This window comes from Leptonotus elevatus, chromosome 8 (assembly GCF_054856555.1).
Source record: "Leptonotus elevatus isolate MCC_2025b chromosome 8, RoL_Lele_1.0, whole genome shotgun sequence".
Lineage (NCBI taxonomy): Eukaryota > Metazoa > Chordata > Actinopteri > Syngnathiformes > Syngnathidae > Leptonotus > Leptonotus elevatus.
In genome coordinates, this window is record NC_141246.1 from 19,325,004 (window position 1) to 19,337,773 (window position 12,770).

At 39.0% G+C, this 12,770-nt stretch overlaps 2 protein-coding genes across 10 annotated transcripts; both read right to left on the reverse strand.

Annotated features, from left to right (window-relative positions):
* Nucleotides 1–119: 119 nt before the first annotated feature.
* Nucleotides 120–4,944, reverse strand: LOC147170132 (Fc receptor-like protein 5). Of its 4 annotated transcripts, none has more exons than XM_086082156.1 (11): nucleotides 4,781–4,944; nucleotides 3,952–3,969; nucleotides 2,935–3,213; nucleotides 2,574–2,870; nucleotides 2,155–2,427; nucleotides 1,737–2,069; nucleotides 817–870; nucleotides 620–706; nucleotides 514–538; nucleotides 343–448; nucleotides 120–265 (listed from the first exon to the last, which is right to left on the reverse strand). In XM_086082156.1, the coding sequence occupies exons 1-10, from the start codon at nucleotides 4,818–4,820 to the stop codon at nucleotides 364–366; spliced, it is 1,491 nt and encodes a 496-aa protein (XP_085938282.1). In that variant the 5' UTR covers nucleotides 4,821–4,944; the 3' UTR covers nucleotides 120–265; nucleotides 343–363. The 4 variants fall into 4 exon arrangements, with proteins under 4 accessions (XP_085938282.1, XP_085938283.1, XP_085938281.1 ...); XM_086082157.1 differs by having other exon boundaries at nucleotides 124–265; nucleotides 356–448; XM_086082155.1 differs by lacking the exon at nucleotides 120–265 and having other exon boundaries at nucleotides 269–448.
* On the reverse strand, nucleotides 4,941–12,592 carry tmc8 (transmembrane channel-like 8). 6 transcript variants are annotated; one of them, XM_086082149.1, is made up of 18 exons: nucleotides 12,313–12,592; nucleotides 11,902–12,133; nucleotides 11,533–11,681; nucleotides 11,299–11,433; nucleotides 11,152–11,204; nucleotides 10,922–11,061; nucleotides 10,489–10,636; nucleotides 9,275–9,445; nucleotides 9,180–9,197; nucleotides 9,046–9,101; nucleotides 8,524–8,593; nucleotides 8,206–8,307; nucleotides 7,907–8,093; nucleotides 7,607–7,764; nucleotides 7,457–7,500; nucleotides 7,122–7,277; nucleotides 5,893–5,971; nucleotides 4,941–5,284 (listed from the first exon to the last, which is right to left on the reverse strand). In XM_086082149.1, the coding sequence occupies exons 1-18, from the start codon at nucleotides 12,347–12,349 to the stop codon at nucleotides 5,204–5,206; spliced, it is 2,016 nt and encodes a 671-aa protein (XP_085938275.1). In that variant the 5' UTR covers nucleotides 12,350–12,592; the 3' UTR covers nucleotides 4,941–5,203. The 6 variants fall into 6 exon arrangements, 5 of the variants coding, with proteins under 5 accessions (XP_085938275.1, XP_085938278.1, XP_085938274.1 ...); XM_086082152.1 differs by having other exon boundaries at nucleotides 9,046–9,197; nucleotides 11,902–12,057; XM_086082148.1 differs by having other exon boundaries at nucleotides 9,046–9,197.
* Nucleotides 12,593–12,770: the final 178 nt, after the last annotated feature.

The window sequence follows — 12,770 nt, forward strand, 5'->3', positions numbered from 1 at the left end:
ATTTCACATTCCAACAACATATTGTGCATATCAATGAAAAATAATGTTTGCTGATTTGAAAAAAAGAAAAACTCCTTTTTTAATTCACGATTTATTTGTCAGCAATCCCAAAGTAACCTTGCTCTTTTAAATTAGTCTATAAAGGATTACTTTAATGTCCTCACAAGCAATATGGGTGACAACAGAAAATTGCTATCATAAGAAGAAACATGCTATGCTAAGCATATGCTTGAAGGTGCACTCTCATACAAGGGATCTTCACAATCTAGAACAAAAAGGAACAAACTGATCTCGAGTTTCCATTCAAAGCAGAAAATATTTTTAATTCTATAGGCACTTTACTTTTTTGTGTTACCCGAGAGCTTATACTGCAGCCTGTTGAGCATGTATCAGCCTGTTTGCCCTCCAAGTGGAAGATAGAGACAAAGGCAGCGCAACAGAAGTGGCACTGAAAGGAAGAATCTTTAACACTTTTGGTCATATTATTACATGAAGCAACGTGTATTCACTTACTTTGGGGCTGAACTGGGCTGAAGACCTGTGTAAGATTGGCGGGAAAATTCACGTTTAATTCTACATGGAAATCTCCTTTCACTTATACCAACACATACACGCTCACCTTTTTTGTTGTCAATCATCATGAACACTATTGCCAAAATGAGGAGGAGTAAGCAGCAGAATATTATAGCAACGATCTCCGTGGTCGCTTGTGTAACAGGGAAGAACCAACAATTATTGAACTTGCATAATTGTAAAGCAGCATTAAAATCACTTGCATAGAAAAAAAAGAATGTTTTTTTTAATTAATTTTTTTACTTTGTGATGTTTCAGGAGATGCCGTTTCTTGGGGTGCCTTGGCAAGCATCCAGTCTGGTTGTGAATTGAAATGCGTTATCAAGAAAGGGTGCACAAATCTTACATAAAAAGACATTAAATGTGCTATACAGTCTTTTAAAGTCATAACTTAATGCGTTTGAAACAGAGCCCATAGCTTGGGGGAAATAAAGTATTGATGTGCTGTCTTGATGCATCATTGAGTGGGATCTAAGTGTACTTGCTATTCAGACTGAATGCACTTTACTTTCAAATCTCATCTTCTGTCATTTTACATTTGCAGAGAACTGACAAGTTATATTATTTAGTCATTGTTGCGCAGCACTGTACAGACAGTATATACAGGTGTGCTCATAAGTTAACATACCCTATGGGTGTGTAAACATATGAGCACGACTGTATATGCTATCTGTACAATACTGCACAACAATGACTAAATAATGTGATTTGAAGGTAAACTATTCAGCTGTGCTCATAAGTATGTAAACTTATGAGCATAACTGTATATATCACCATTCACTACTAGTTGGCAAATATACAGTTGTGCTCATAAGTTAAATATGTATTTAGACTTATGAGCACAACTGTACTTTATAACTTCACTGGCAGTTGATACAGTGTAGAGCTGAGGCTTGGCATTTTTGTCCGGGGATTTTCAATCACATTGCCTGTACAATTAAAAGGAGTTCACAATGGCGACAATTTTAACCTGGAACTAATTGATTGACGTTGGCCAGCTCACCATAATTATAATCATCGTCACATGTTCCACTGTATTTGGTGTACACATATATTACACTATATAGACAGTACTTATACATAGTGTGTGCTTGGTTTATTTTAAAACATTAGCCGCACAAAGTCCAACAAACAGATAACAATCCACGTATTGAACATTTCACCTTTGAATTGGACGAAGACAGCTCCACTCTCCAGCCAGGTACCAGAGTCATCATATCTGTCCCTGGCCCTGCATCGGTAATACCCTGAGTCTTCGGGGTTCAACTTGCCTAGAATAAGAGTACGTCTGCAGTCCATCAGTGCATACCGAGGCCGGACCTGCTGCATCTGGGAATCCATTTGTGTCTCATCGGGAAGAGTGGAGTCATTAAAAAGCCAAGAGAAAAAGGGAAATGACCCTCGACTGACATGACACGTCAGTTTGGCCGCAGCCAGTTTGGAGTCCGATCTGTAGAGGTATTCAACGTCAACGTTTACGTCGCCTCCTACTGGAACTGGACAAGCAGAGAAGAATGTTTGAATTGTTACTAAAATCTCAATAAGCAATACGGATATTCCCTCCACACGAGTTGCTCATACCCACTTCCAGCGTCAGAGGCTCACTCATCAACTCCTGCACTTCATTTTTCGCCCAACATCGAGCCTCGCCCATATCTAACCCGGGGACCACTGCAACACTGAACCAGGCACTGACAGAGGCCGACGCTATAACGGAGCCCACCATATCATTGTCCACTGAAAGAGAGAAATTGACTGGAGGAGTTCCTCTGGGCAACCAGCAGGTCACGTTACCGCGGTAACTGGTTCCCTCTTTGAAGATGGAAAGAGAGATTTCTGGTTTTAAAAGATGGACTGTACGAAAAGGGAAAAAAGAATGAGAGACAAGTCGAGTTAGCCAAAAATATATAACAGTTGACGCCATTTGCATTTACTTGCTAATGCTAATTGTCATTTGACCTACTTCTAGATAGAACTGCATTTTCCCTAGCAATCTGTACCTTTGACTTCTACCTTGACTTCCGAGCTGCTGGAAAACCATTGAAGATCCTGGACCCTGGACCATGCCGTACATGAATAGTACCCAGCATGCTCTGGATTCGCCCTTTCCATCACGAGCTTATTGCCAGTCATGTGCAGCCAAGGAGAGTTAGCAGCGCTAACTTGCATCCTTTTGAAATACCAGGTGTAGGAGAGGTGGGAACCCTTTGCAACGTCGCAGCTCAAAACCATTCTGGAACTCTCGTAAAGGACCGCGGGAAACGGGTCAGAGTTCACCCTGGTCTTTGATGCTGGAACTGCAAGTGAGATGGTAGATTCGTGTGATCAACTTAAATCAGCATCTTTTAGTTGGATACTCACTAACGACACTCAGTCTGATGCAGTTGCTCGTTCCCGTGCTTTCTTCGGTTTTTGCCTCACAATGGTACAACCCTTCGGATCTCCCAGTCGCCTTCAGCGAGAATGATGCAGGCTGGCCCAATTTGAGATGCGTTATCACGTCAATCAGGAGACCGTCCTGTCTCAGTTCATATGTGATAGGCAGAGAGGAGTTGGGTGCGATACATCGGAAAAACACTTGTGAACCGAGGTATGTCATGTTAGGACCATTCAGCACCGGGTGAGAAGCCATTGATCCACCTGAAGAAATCCATGACAAGCACTGCAACTTGTTACATACATGAAACTGTTGGCGAAAGTGGGGACTGTAAATGGGAAGCTAACCCCCAAAAATGTATATTACAATATGTATGGTCTAAACACATCATTCTGATTAATATTGCGTTTGTTGAATATAAATTAAGCTGCACAAACCACCCGTTCTTCTCCATCTCAGCGGGCGGCCATTTTGCCACTTGCTGCCAACTGAAAATTACATCAAAGTTGCTCAGGGCTCCGATAAGGACCAATCACGGCTTTGCTTGCAAATGTCACATGACCAAACTCAGAAAACAGGTGAGCTGTGATTGGTCGTTACCTGAGGCCTGAGCAACTGTGATGTCATTTTCAGTCGATAGCAAAAGACAAAATGGCCGTCCCCTGAGATGGATAACGACGGGTGGATTTTGCTGCTTAATTCAAATTCCACAAACAAAATATTAAACAGAATTTCATGTTTAGACAAGTGGGGCTGCATAAAACGTATGGTTGTATAGGATTTTTGGGGGAATTATAAAAAATACATTATTTATTTTTAAGAGAACATACATACAGCCATACAGCTATTCAAATTTGGGAGAATGTCTGTATTATAAAGTAGATATTCTGGTTGTAGACATTAGTATTATTAGTAGTAGTATACAGACAAAGCTCCTAAACTAACTGAACAAGGATGCGGTAAACATACTGTATATATTAAATATGTTCATCATCACTTACTTGTCATATTTCCCCAGGCTGAAAAATAGAATGATATATTAGTCCTTGAAGGAATTTCTATTTATTGGGGCAAAGTCTGTTTTCCATATTATCAGGGATAAAAGGTTTACGTGAAACAATTTTAGTTTTTGTTTTCTATTTGTGCACGTTAGCCCTCCATTTTTAGTTCAATGATAACAAATCACAAACAAATTGCTAGAGGTTCATCCTAATTAAGTGAATATGAAGACAGCTGATCCAAATTACTAAGCAAGTTTTCATGTAATGGGGAAAACGAAGCATCTTGAATGAACACTGGACATTTCACACTGTTAAAAAAATGTGTTTTTCTGACTATTGTGTATGGTTATCATCATCATCCCATGACCTCAACCCTATTGAGAAATTTTGGAGCATCCCTCATTCCAAGAGCTATGTTTGTGGACTGCAAATGTATGAGGCAATTCTTGGATTGTCCAATGAGATGCTAGCAGAAAACATTAATGTACTCAAGTTTAATTGATGCGTTTTTAAAGGGCAACGATGCGGCCCTCCCATTTTAATATTTCATTTAATTGGCAAATTTTTTAAATATGCTATACAAAATATATGAGTTTTTTCTTTTGAGCACGGTAATTTGGAACATGGTATTTGGAATAATGTTGCTTTGGTTTAGTTAAAAACTCATTCTTATTTTACAAGTTAAAATAATTATTGAGTATCAAAAAAAAAGTATTCATTGTGAATGGCATTGATTTTTATTTTTTTTATTTTTTGAAAAATGACGTAAAACAGCATATGGCAAAAAAGTTTCATTTTGTTTATCAATTAAATAGCTTGTTTCACTCACCCAGAAGTGGCAGCAAAAAAAGTGCAAGTAGATTCCTCATAACACTGCTCCAAATTGACCACTACACATTTTTTTCCCCCTGTGGTGTAGTGTGCATGCGTGAATTCTACTGCTGCTATATATACGCATGTTAGAAATAGATAACAGCTTAGGCGTCATCTTTGGCATCACGGATGGTTTTAATGATCAGTAATTTGAATGTTAGTAAGGCTTACAAAAGCACAGGCAAATATTAAACTAAACACATCTACATCGTATTTGAAGCACAATTAGTACAGTATAACCATAACAAATAATAAAAACAAAGGGTGTTACATTGTTTTTGTTTTTTTACAGTGAAGAACATGTAGAGTATGATGTAATACCCAAATGCTGTGTGGGTAAATGTTTTAGTTTCCGTGAAAGGTGGGCCAATGTTCCTGTTCATGTGTGCAGCGAGGCCTCGTTTTTACGTCGGAGCATTGTAGCATGCTTTTTCACCAGGAAACGCTTATCTGAACTGCTCTGTGAAGGCAAAGAAAAACAAACAGCATATTATTTCTAAAGTCTGCTGCAGTTGTTCCTTAAAAAAAATGCAGTACTCTGACTACTCTTTCTGCTTAATAGTTTTTTTTTTCACAGCAGTCCCTTTAGTAGTAAATAGCAGAAAATTTGACATTATTTCGGTTTCTAATCCATTTTGACAGGTTCCTGCAGCTTTACACGGGTGTTTCCTACAATTTTTTGTCTTTGTTTTAGCTAATAACTAACTTTGCGAAATAGTTTCTGTGCATTTGACCGCATTTTACAATGACTACAATAACAGTGTTCTCCTGCATATTCATGGTACATATTGTCTACTATGAAAGGCATCTTGATGCCTAAGAACTATGTTACAGTTAGATGAGGAGGTTTTTTTTAGTCATGCTATTGCCCTGTCTGATAAAAAGTCGTGTTTGGCCATTACCTTGCAGATCTATAAATTATAAATTATAAACCAATTAGCTGTGGATTTTCATTATTAGGGCTCGGTCCCTATCTCATTAAGACAAAGTGTGTTTTCTGGCTTTATTCTCATACACTGAGAAATATTCATATGGCATCATTGTAGCATGCCTATAGACATGACTCACCATTACCAGCATATCTTTAAGTCCCTCAATAGTCTTTTGATTGGCTCGTCCTCGTGACACATAGGAGGTTAAGATCATACTGAGGAAACAGAAAGTTACATTTCACTTTCAGGCAATGCCAGCAGATCTGACAAAATAAATAACTTAAGTGTTTGAACATGATTCTCACATTATACATTTCAGTCTACAGATTATATTTGAAGTTCGGAATTCGCACCCTTGGATTTGCATATGTTTATGTTTTCAATATTTAAAAAAAAAAGTCCGCCTATTTTCCTCTAGTTTTTCATGGAAATTACTGAATGTTTATCAGCAATTTTTAAAATATTTTTTTATCAATGGGTGTCAATAATACGCAGATTTTTGTTATACGTCTGACGGCAAGTGACGGTACCATTCCACCAACTGGAGCTTGCATATTTGATCTTTGATTCAACTTAACTACTATTGGTCACGCTCATCCTCAGTTTCTTAACTCATTCACTCCCAGTCATTTTCTCAGAAGCAACCCCCTTCGCTCCCGGCTGTTTTACTGGATTTTGACTGATTTTGCAAGGCCCACAGAATATTGTGTTCTATTGCTATAAAAACATGCAACCTACCAAAAGAAAGAATAAAGTATCTTCTTTCATCAGGGTATATTTCTATCTGTTTCTGTTTTGCAGAAATAAGCATTAGAATATAGCTAAGTTTAATCATTATTCACAAATCTATTTAGAATTGTGAGTAATTTAGTTTTTTTTTCAACTTGGCCCTGGTTTATTTCCTTTACTCTGCTGCCACCTCTTGGCCGTTTATGTAATAACTACCATTTCTTCAACTGTTCTTTGCAGTTGAGAGGCCGCAACAAAGCCTTCTGTATGCTCAAGCATAAAAAAAACCCATTAAAATTTAAAAAAAACGTATAAATACGTCTTTGGGACACTTACACGTTTAAAATAGGACGTATTTATGCGTTTTGGGAAGCAAATGAGCTAATAATGTACTCTAAATTCACTTTGCGCATGTAAGCATGTGTTTATTGTATTTAAAATGTTCACATACACATTCATTGACTTTACATTATTAGGTTTAAAATTAAAACAGCTTAGAAGTCAACCAGCCGGAAATTGTGTTACTTTGTGTACTATTTTGTGCAGTTGCTTTTCGGCATTCGAATAAGTAGGTCACATTTGCAGAACAAAGGCTTTTGATGGTAGTTCAATCTACTGAGGAAATGGGTGACTTACATCTCAGCAAGTATGAGTGGCAGTGCAAAGGCCTCAGAGGTCAAGTAGTGGATAATGGTTTGTGCCAGGATTGGAAGACTTTCCACACACACTCCCACCACATTAAACACACTTTGTCCATTTCCAAATGGGCCACAGGGGGAATGTTGAAAGAATCTGCCACACAAAGGAACATCACTTCATGACATTGATCAGTACAGTGGAGTACAAATGCAAGAATGACATCTCAGCAAGTATGAGTGGCAGTGCAAAGGCCTCAGAGGTCAAGTAGTGGATAATGGTTTGTGCCAGGATTGGAAGACTTTCCACACACACTCCCACCACATTAAACACACTTTGTCCATTTCCAAATGGGCCACAGGGGGAATGTTGAAAGAATCTGCCACACAAAGGAACATCACTTCATGACATTGATCAGTACAGTGGAGTACAAATGCAAGAATGAGCCTTAGGGTCAAACTGTTTTGAACTGAACAAAAGATTACATGTTTTTGTCCGGTGGGGTTTGCTGCTGGGAGAGTGTGAAGCCCAACGTGGTGGCAGCCATGACAAGGCCGAGCAGCAACATGAAGTGGAATAAAACGGTAGAGTTGGAGGCTCGAAACATCCTCTGTTCTGCCACACAGCACCGCAAGACTGTGAACTGACATCACAGTGACAAAGATGTGAATATTGTATTTCAATCGTTGTCATGTTGTAGAGAATGTATTGAGCTCAGTTCATTTTACTTTTTGCTCATTAACAGTGAATATAGGATATAACTGTACATAGAATGCATTTTCAACCTTCTTGATGTAGAACGTCACCATCAGCGTGACAGTTCCTATGAGAGGCAGCAGAGGGCAGAAGTAGACGCCCAACCAAGATACAGTTTGACCGTAGACCAGATCCAGCACATTGAAGGGGACTAAGAAATGTTGCTTCCCCAAGAACCGGGCCAGTAATGATGAGCCAAACTTCTCCTGCACCAGCCTGATTGTTACAGAGAGTGCCGGGATTAGCCAAGTTGATTTGTACTTGATCATAAAGTAAAAAAAAAAAAAAAAAGTTGGAAAAAAAAGAGGGCATGGCATGTAAAACAAACCCACTTCCTGGGGTAGTTGACAAGAAAGGCACTGCAGAAAGTGGCAAGGAAGTTAAAGATACAGAGCTTGTACATCTCTCTTCCAAACTGATTTTCCGTGCACTATGAGACAGAAAGAACAAGGTCGATGGTGAAATGAGGTTTTTATATGCAGGGGGTTACTGTGAAGTAAGCTCACATTATAAGCACAAAAAAAAGCTACATGCAAAAGTACTTTTGTCCAACTTTACTGAGTGTGTCAGAGTCGTGACGTTTGAAGATCATCATCAGTTGACATGCGCGTGAAAGTGTAAATTATCAGCAAAGTAAAAATCTTACTTGCTCATCTGTTGTTTTGAAGACAAAAAATAAGTAGATCCCCAGTGAGGCAAGCTTCAAAAAGATGCTCCTAAAGAAAGACAATGTGAGTTTAGCCTGTAAGTCAACCATATTTCTTGACAAAATTGTTATATGTGACCTCACTAGCCTAACCATGACGTTCTGAATTTCTGATTAATATTACATTTGTGGAATATGAGTTACGAGGCAAAATCCATCTGTTTTTATCCATCTCAGGAGACGGCCATTTTGCCACTTGCTGTCGACTGAAGATGACATTAGGCAACGACCAATCGCAGCTCACCTGTTTTCTTAAGCTGAGCTGTGATTGGTTACCTAAAACCTGAGCAACTGTGATGACATTTTCACTTGACAGCAAATGGCAAAATGGCTGCCTTCTGAAAAAAAAATTGCTGAATTTTGCTAACTAACGCAATATTAACCAGAATACCGTATTTAGACTAGTGGGGCTGCATAGAACATACTATTGTCAATAAATGTTTGGGGGGGTTGACTTCTTACCTCACCAACGTGATATTAACCTGCATGGTGGAAGAGTAGTCCTCAAAAAATGAAATCTTGCGGAAGATGTGAGGGAGGAACAGGTTCACAAAGGTAATGGTGATCGGTGGGAGATACTGAAGGAAGAGACTGACCAACCAGTGATGATTGTTCTGTAGAAAACATGAAGATTAGGTGGCGGCACGGAGAGAAGGCTTGTCAGCGAGAAGTCAACATGAACTCCTACTACCTTTCCGATAGACTGTGACGTTCCGGTTGCATAGTAGATGAGGTAGAACATCCCACCCAGAAGGGACACAATGAACAGGTTGAGGATGATCCGAAGCAGGTAGAGACGCACCCACTGCCACATTGTCCTCCTTGCCTCATATTGGGAGAAAAACTGCTCCTCCAAGTATAGCTGAGAAGATGAAGGATGTGTGAGTGCCATGGGCATACCAAATCCCCAAATGTCATGTTAGCACCATTATTTATTTTATTCTTATTATTGTGGTACTTCAGCTTACAGTGTATAATTGCTTCCTCCCACATTTCAAAAACATTTATCTTAGGCTATTAAAAGACTGAAACTGTCCATTGGTGTGAGTGTGAATGGCATTGTTTCCAATTAATTAACGGGGCTGGTGCTAAAGAGTTTTTTTTGTTGCTAAAAGTTGCTAAATGATATTGTGTAATTACGTAGAACAGGGGTTAACAACGTGGCGCCCGCAGGCACCAGTTTGCCCTCAAACCACATGAGTAGTAAGCAGGACTTCCAAACATAGCTCACCAGTGATGTGACATTGTGATTTTGTAGGAATGCTGGATTTTGGGGAAAATGTAAACACTAGCAGAAATTCAAATCAAGTGTTGCATATATAAGAAATCATTAACTTTATGTTTCCACATAATGAATACCATTCATTATTAAAGGTCATTTGAGCACATTTGTTATTTCAGAAGTGTGTATCAAACTGGTAGCCCTTTACATTAATCAGTACGCAACAATAAGCTCTCAGTTTAAAACATTTTGGTGGCCCCTGACATACAACATTATGTAGATTACACTTTAGCATCACTCAAATTGACTGTCCAACTTGCTGCTTGCTCGTCATCACAAAAATCAAGTCCTACATGTCCATGACAAAACTAAAACAAAAAACAAGAAACCACATGCTACCATATTTATGTGTTGTATAACTTGTGTTGCTTCAGGCACTGCCATGTTGACCAGATCCTGAGATCCTTATTAGCCTAAACTCAGCTAATGAAGCGTTCTTGGACCCAGTTTTGTTGATATATAAATATCTGAAAATATTGAATGAACACTTTAACTTCCATTAGTTGATGGTTGAAATGAAGATATTCTATTCAAAATTTTACACTGCAACTTTAAAATTGCGGTAACGGTCACATGACATTTGGAATCACACAAAATAATTCTGTTTTTACGTGTCCATTCACCTTGAGATCATTCCTCAGGAAACTGCGCTTGAGCGTGGCTGCATCAGCGTCCTGGATGGTGAAATCCCAGCCACAAAAGATCTTATAGCTCACGTTCATCCTGGAACGCTTTTCCAGCATCCATGTGTGCTTGTAGCCAAGGCTCGTTCTATTTAACATTGTTAAAATGATAAATCATCAGCGGTTAACATGCAGGCGAGGAGATAATTTGTAAACATTTACTGTCTTGTAGTAGTATCTCGGAACAGACATTGTCACATAACACAATAAATGAGCACGCATGCTAACACAACTTGAAAGGTATTAATCAATATTGAATACTAAAGTACTGCTGTTGTTCCAAGGGTTACTATTGCAAAAAAAAAAAGATACTTATTACAAGCTAGCGAATCTAAATTATTCTGTTGCTGTGATTATTTGTTGTTCCGCTGACCTGCGGATCTCCACGATGACACTGAGGAGGAGGATAGCAAGGATTCCAATGAGGTACAGCAGTGGAGTATTCAAGCAAGGATAATTAAGTGAACCGTGTGTATAAAAACCATAGAAGACAGGAGAACGATCCAGGTAGCCCTGAGCAAATGAAATGAAAGGGTTACAGGATTATTATTATTTTTTAAAGCAATAAAAACAGGTCATGCACACAAACACATAGAACATTACCGATCCCAGAAAGAAATCCAGAACTGAGTCATTGCCTCCAAACTTTAATGTGTCTGTGAATTCACATGCAACAAATACTTTTTTTGTGAATCCAAGTTTGTTGTGGTTTATTTCCTGTTATACTAATCTTTCAGCTGACTCACTCACCATTTTTGTTTCCTCCACCATAAAATATTGTAGGCCCCAAAATAAAAGCCCATATGAAAGCACAGTGGATTAGATTCAAGTATATCAGATATCTGAGGAATACAAAATAGGCATTTACGCCCACACCAAAACGACCTGAAACATATCAATGTGAAAATTATTGTATTATATAATATCATCATCATCCATACTGTCTGAACCAGTAGTGGAAAGTCAAGTCAGTCTGTCACATACCTTTAATCACACGTAGCGTGTGCCTCCATGGTAACAATCCTGAAATAGCTCCTCCCACTTTAGACCACACCCTCTTGGTGTTTGTAGTCTGACTCCGCCTCCATGACTCCCAAAAACCAATGCTGCTGGTTTGCATCATCCTTATGTTCCTAAAAGACCCCAATAGTAGTTGTGGGGGGGAGGGGGGAATAATTAGAGGGCCAACATTGCACTACTGTAAAAATATGCACAAGATTTATTAAGCAGGGGATTTAAAAATATAATAACCAACAAACAGTTATTGCAGCATATGTAACAATGTAGATTTGCAGTGAAAAGTTAAGAAATAAAATAAGAAGCATGCAGATTCCTGTATGGACAGCGGCCCACCTGGCATGTATTTTTCTCTGAATACACATGGTAAAATTCCTGAGTGGCTGTGTCGTAATCTTGTCTCTGGGTCCTTTGGACATGTGTCCGAGCACCTCATCAGCCTCTGAAGCATCCCCTGACTGGCTTCTCTGCTCAGAGCGTAAAACCTGGATGCTGGGCAGTTGGTCAAATATTTCTGTATGATTATACTCGCTGGAGTCTGACGACATCATGGAACAATTGCTTTCTTCTGTAGCAAATAAATAGATCAATACATTTTAAAAATCAGAGTGAAATGAGTGAGCGATAATTTTGCTTTGGCTGTTTAAAACGTTTTAATTAATTGTCAGTGGGGGAAATCCTCGAGCTTCCCACACACAACCGATATACTGTACAGTATTTTTGATTTGGAATATAACGTTGTGTTACCTGATAAGAGTCTTGTGAAGTGGCCATTAGTCACCATTTCATTCCAATGAACGAGCTTATCAACAAACAAATTGTACAAACACACAATGGTCGCCCCGCAAAATTAGTCGAGAACAACCATCTAGCCTTAACAAAAGTTAGTTCCGCAGTCTCAAGCAGAATATCCGTTTTGCACATCGCCGTTGAGTCATATTCAAAGTTCCTCAGTGGCTGATAGCGTTAGCATCGCTTTTCAAAGTCCCGTTTGAACAGTTCACATTAGACGTCACATTTGCTATCATCTGACAAAAGCGACACCCAAACAGTACGATTGACAGGAAATCACATGACAGGGTGCAGAAAGAAGACACGGTGATTTGTCAACAAGACATTGTTGACAACAATCGACCACGACTACAATCTTAATTATAGGAGATTTGCACAACCTAAAGAGATTCAAATGCTTCATGACGTCTAAA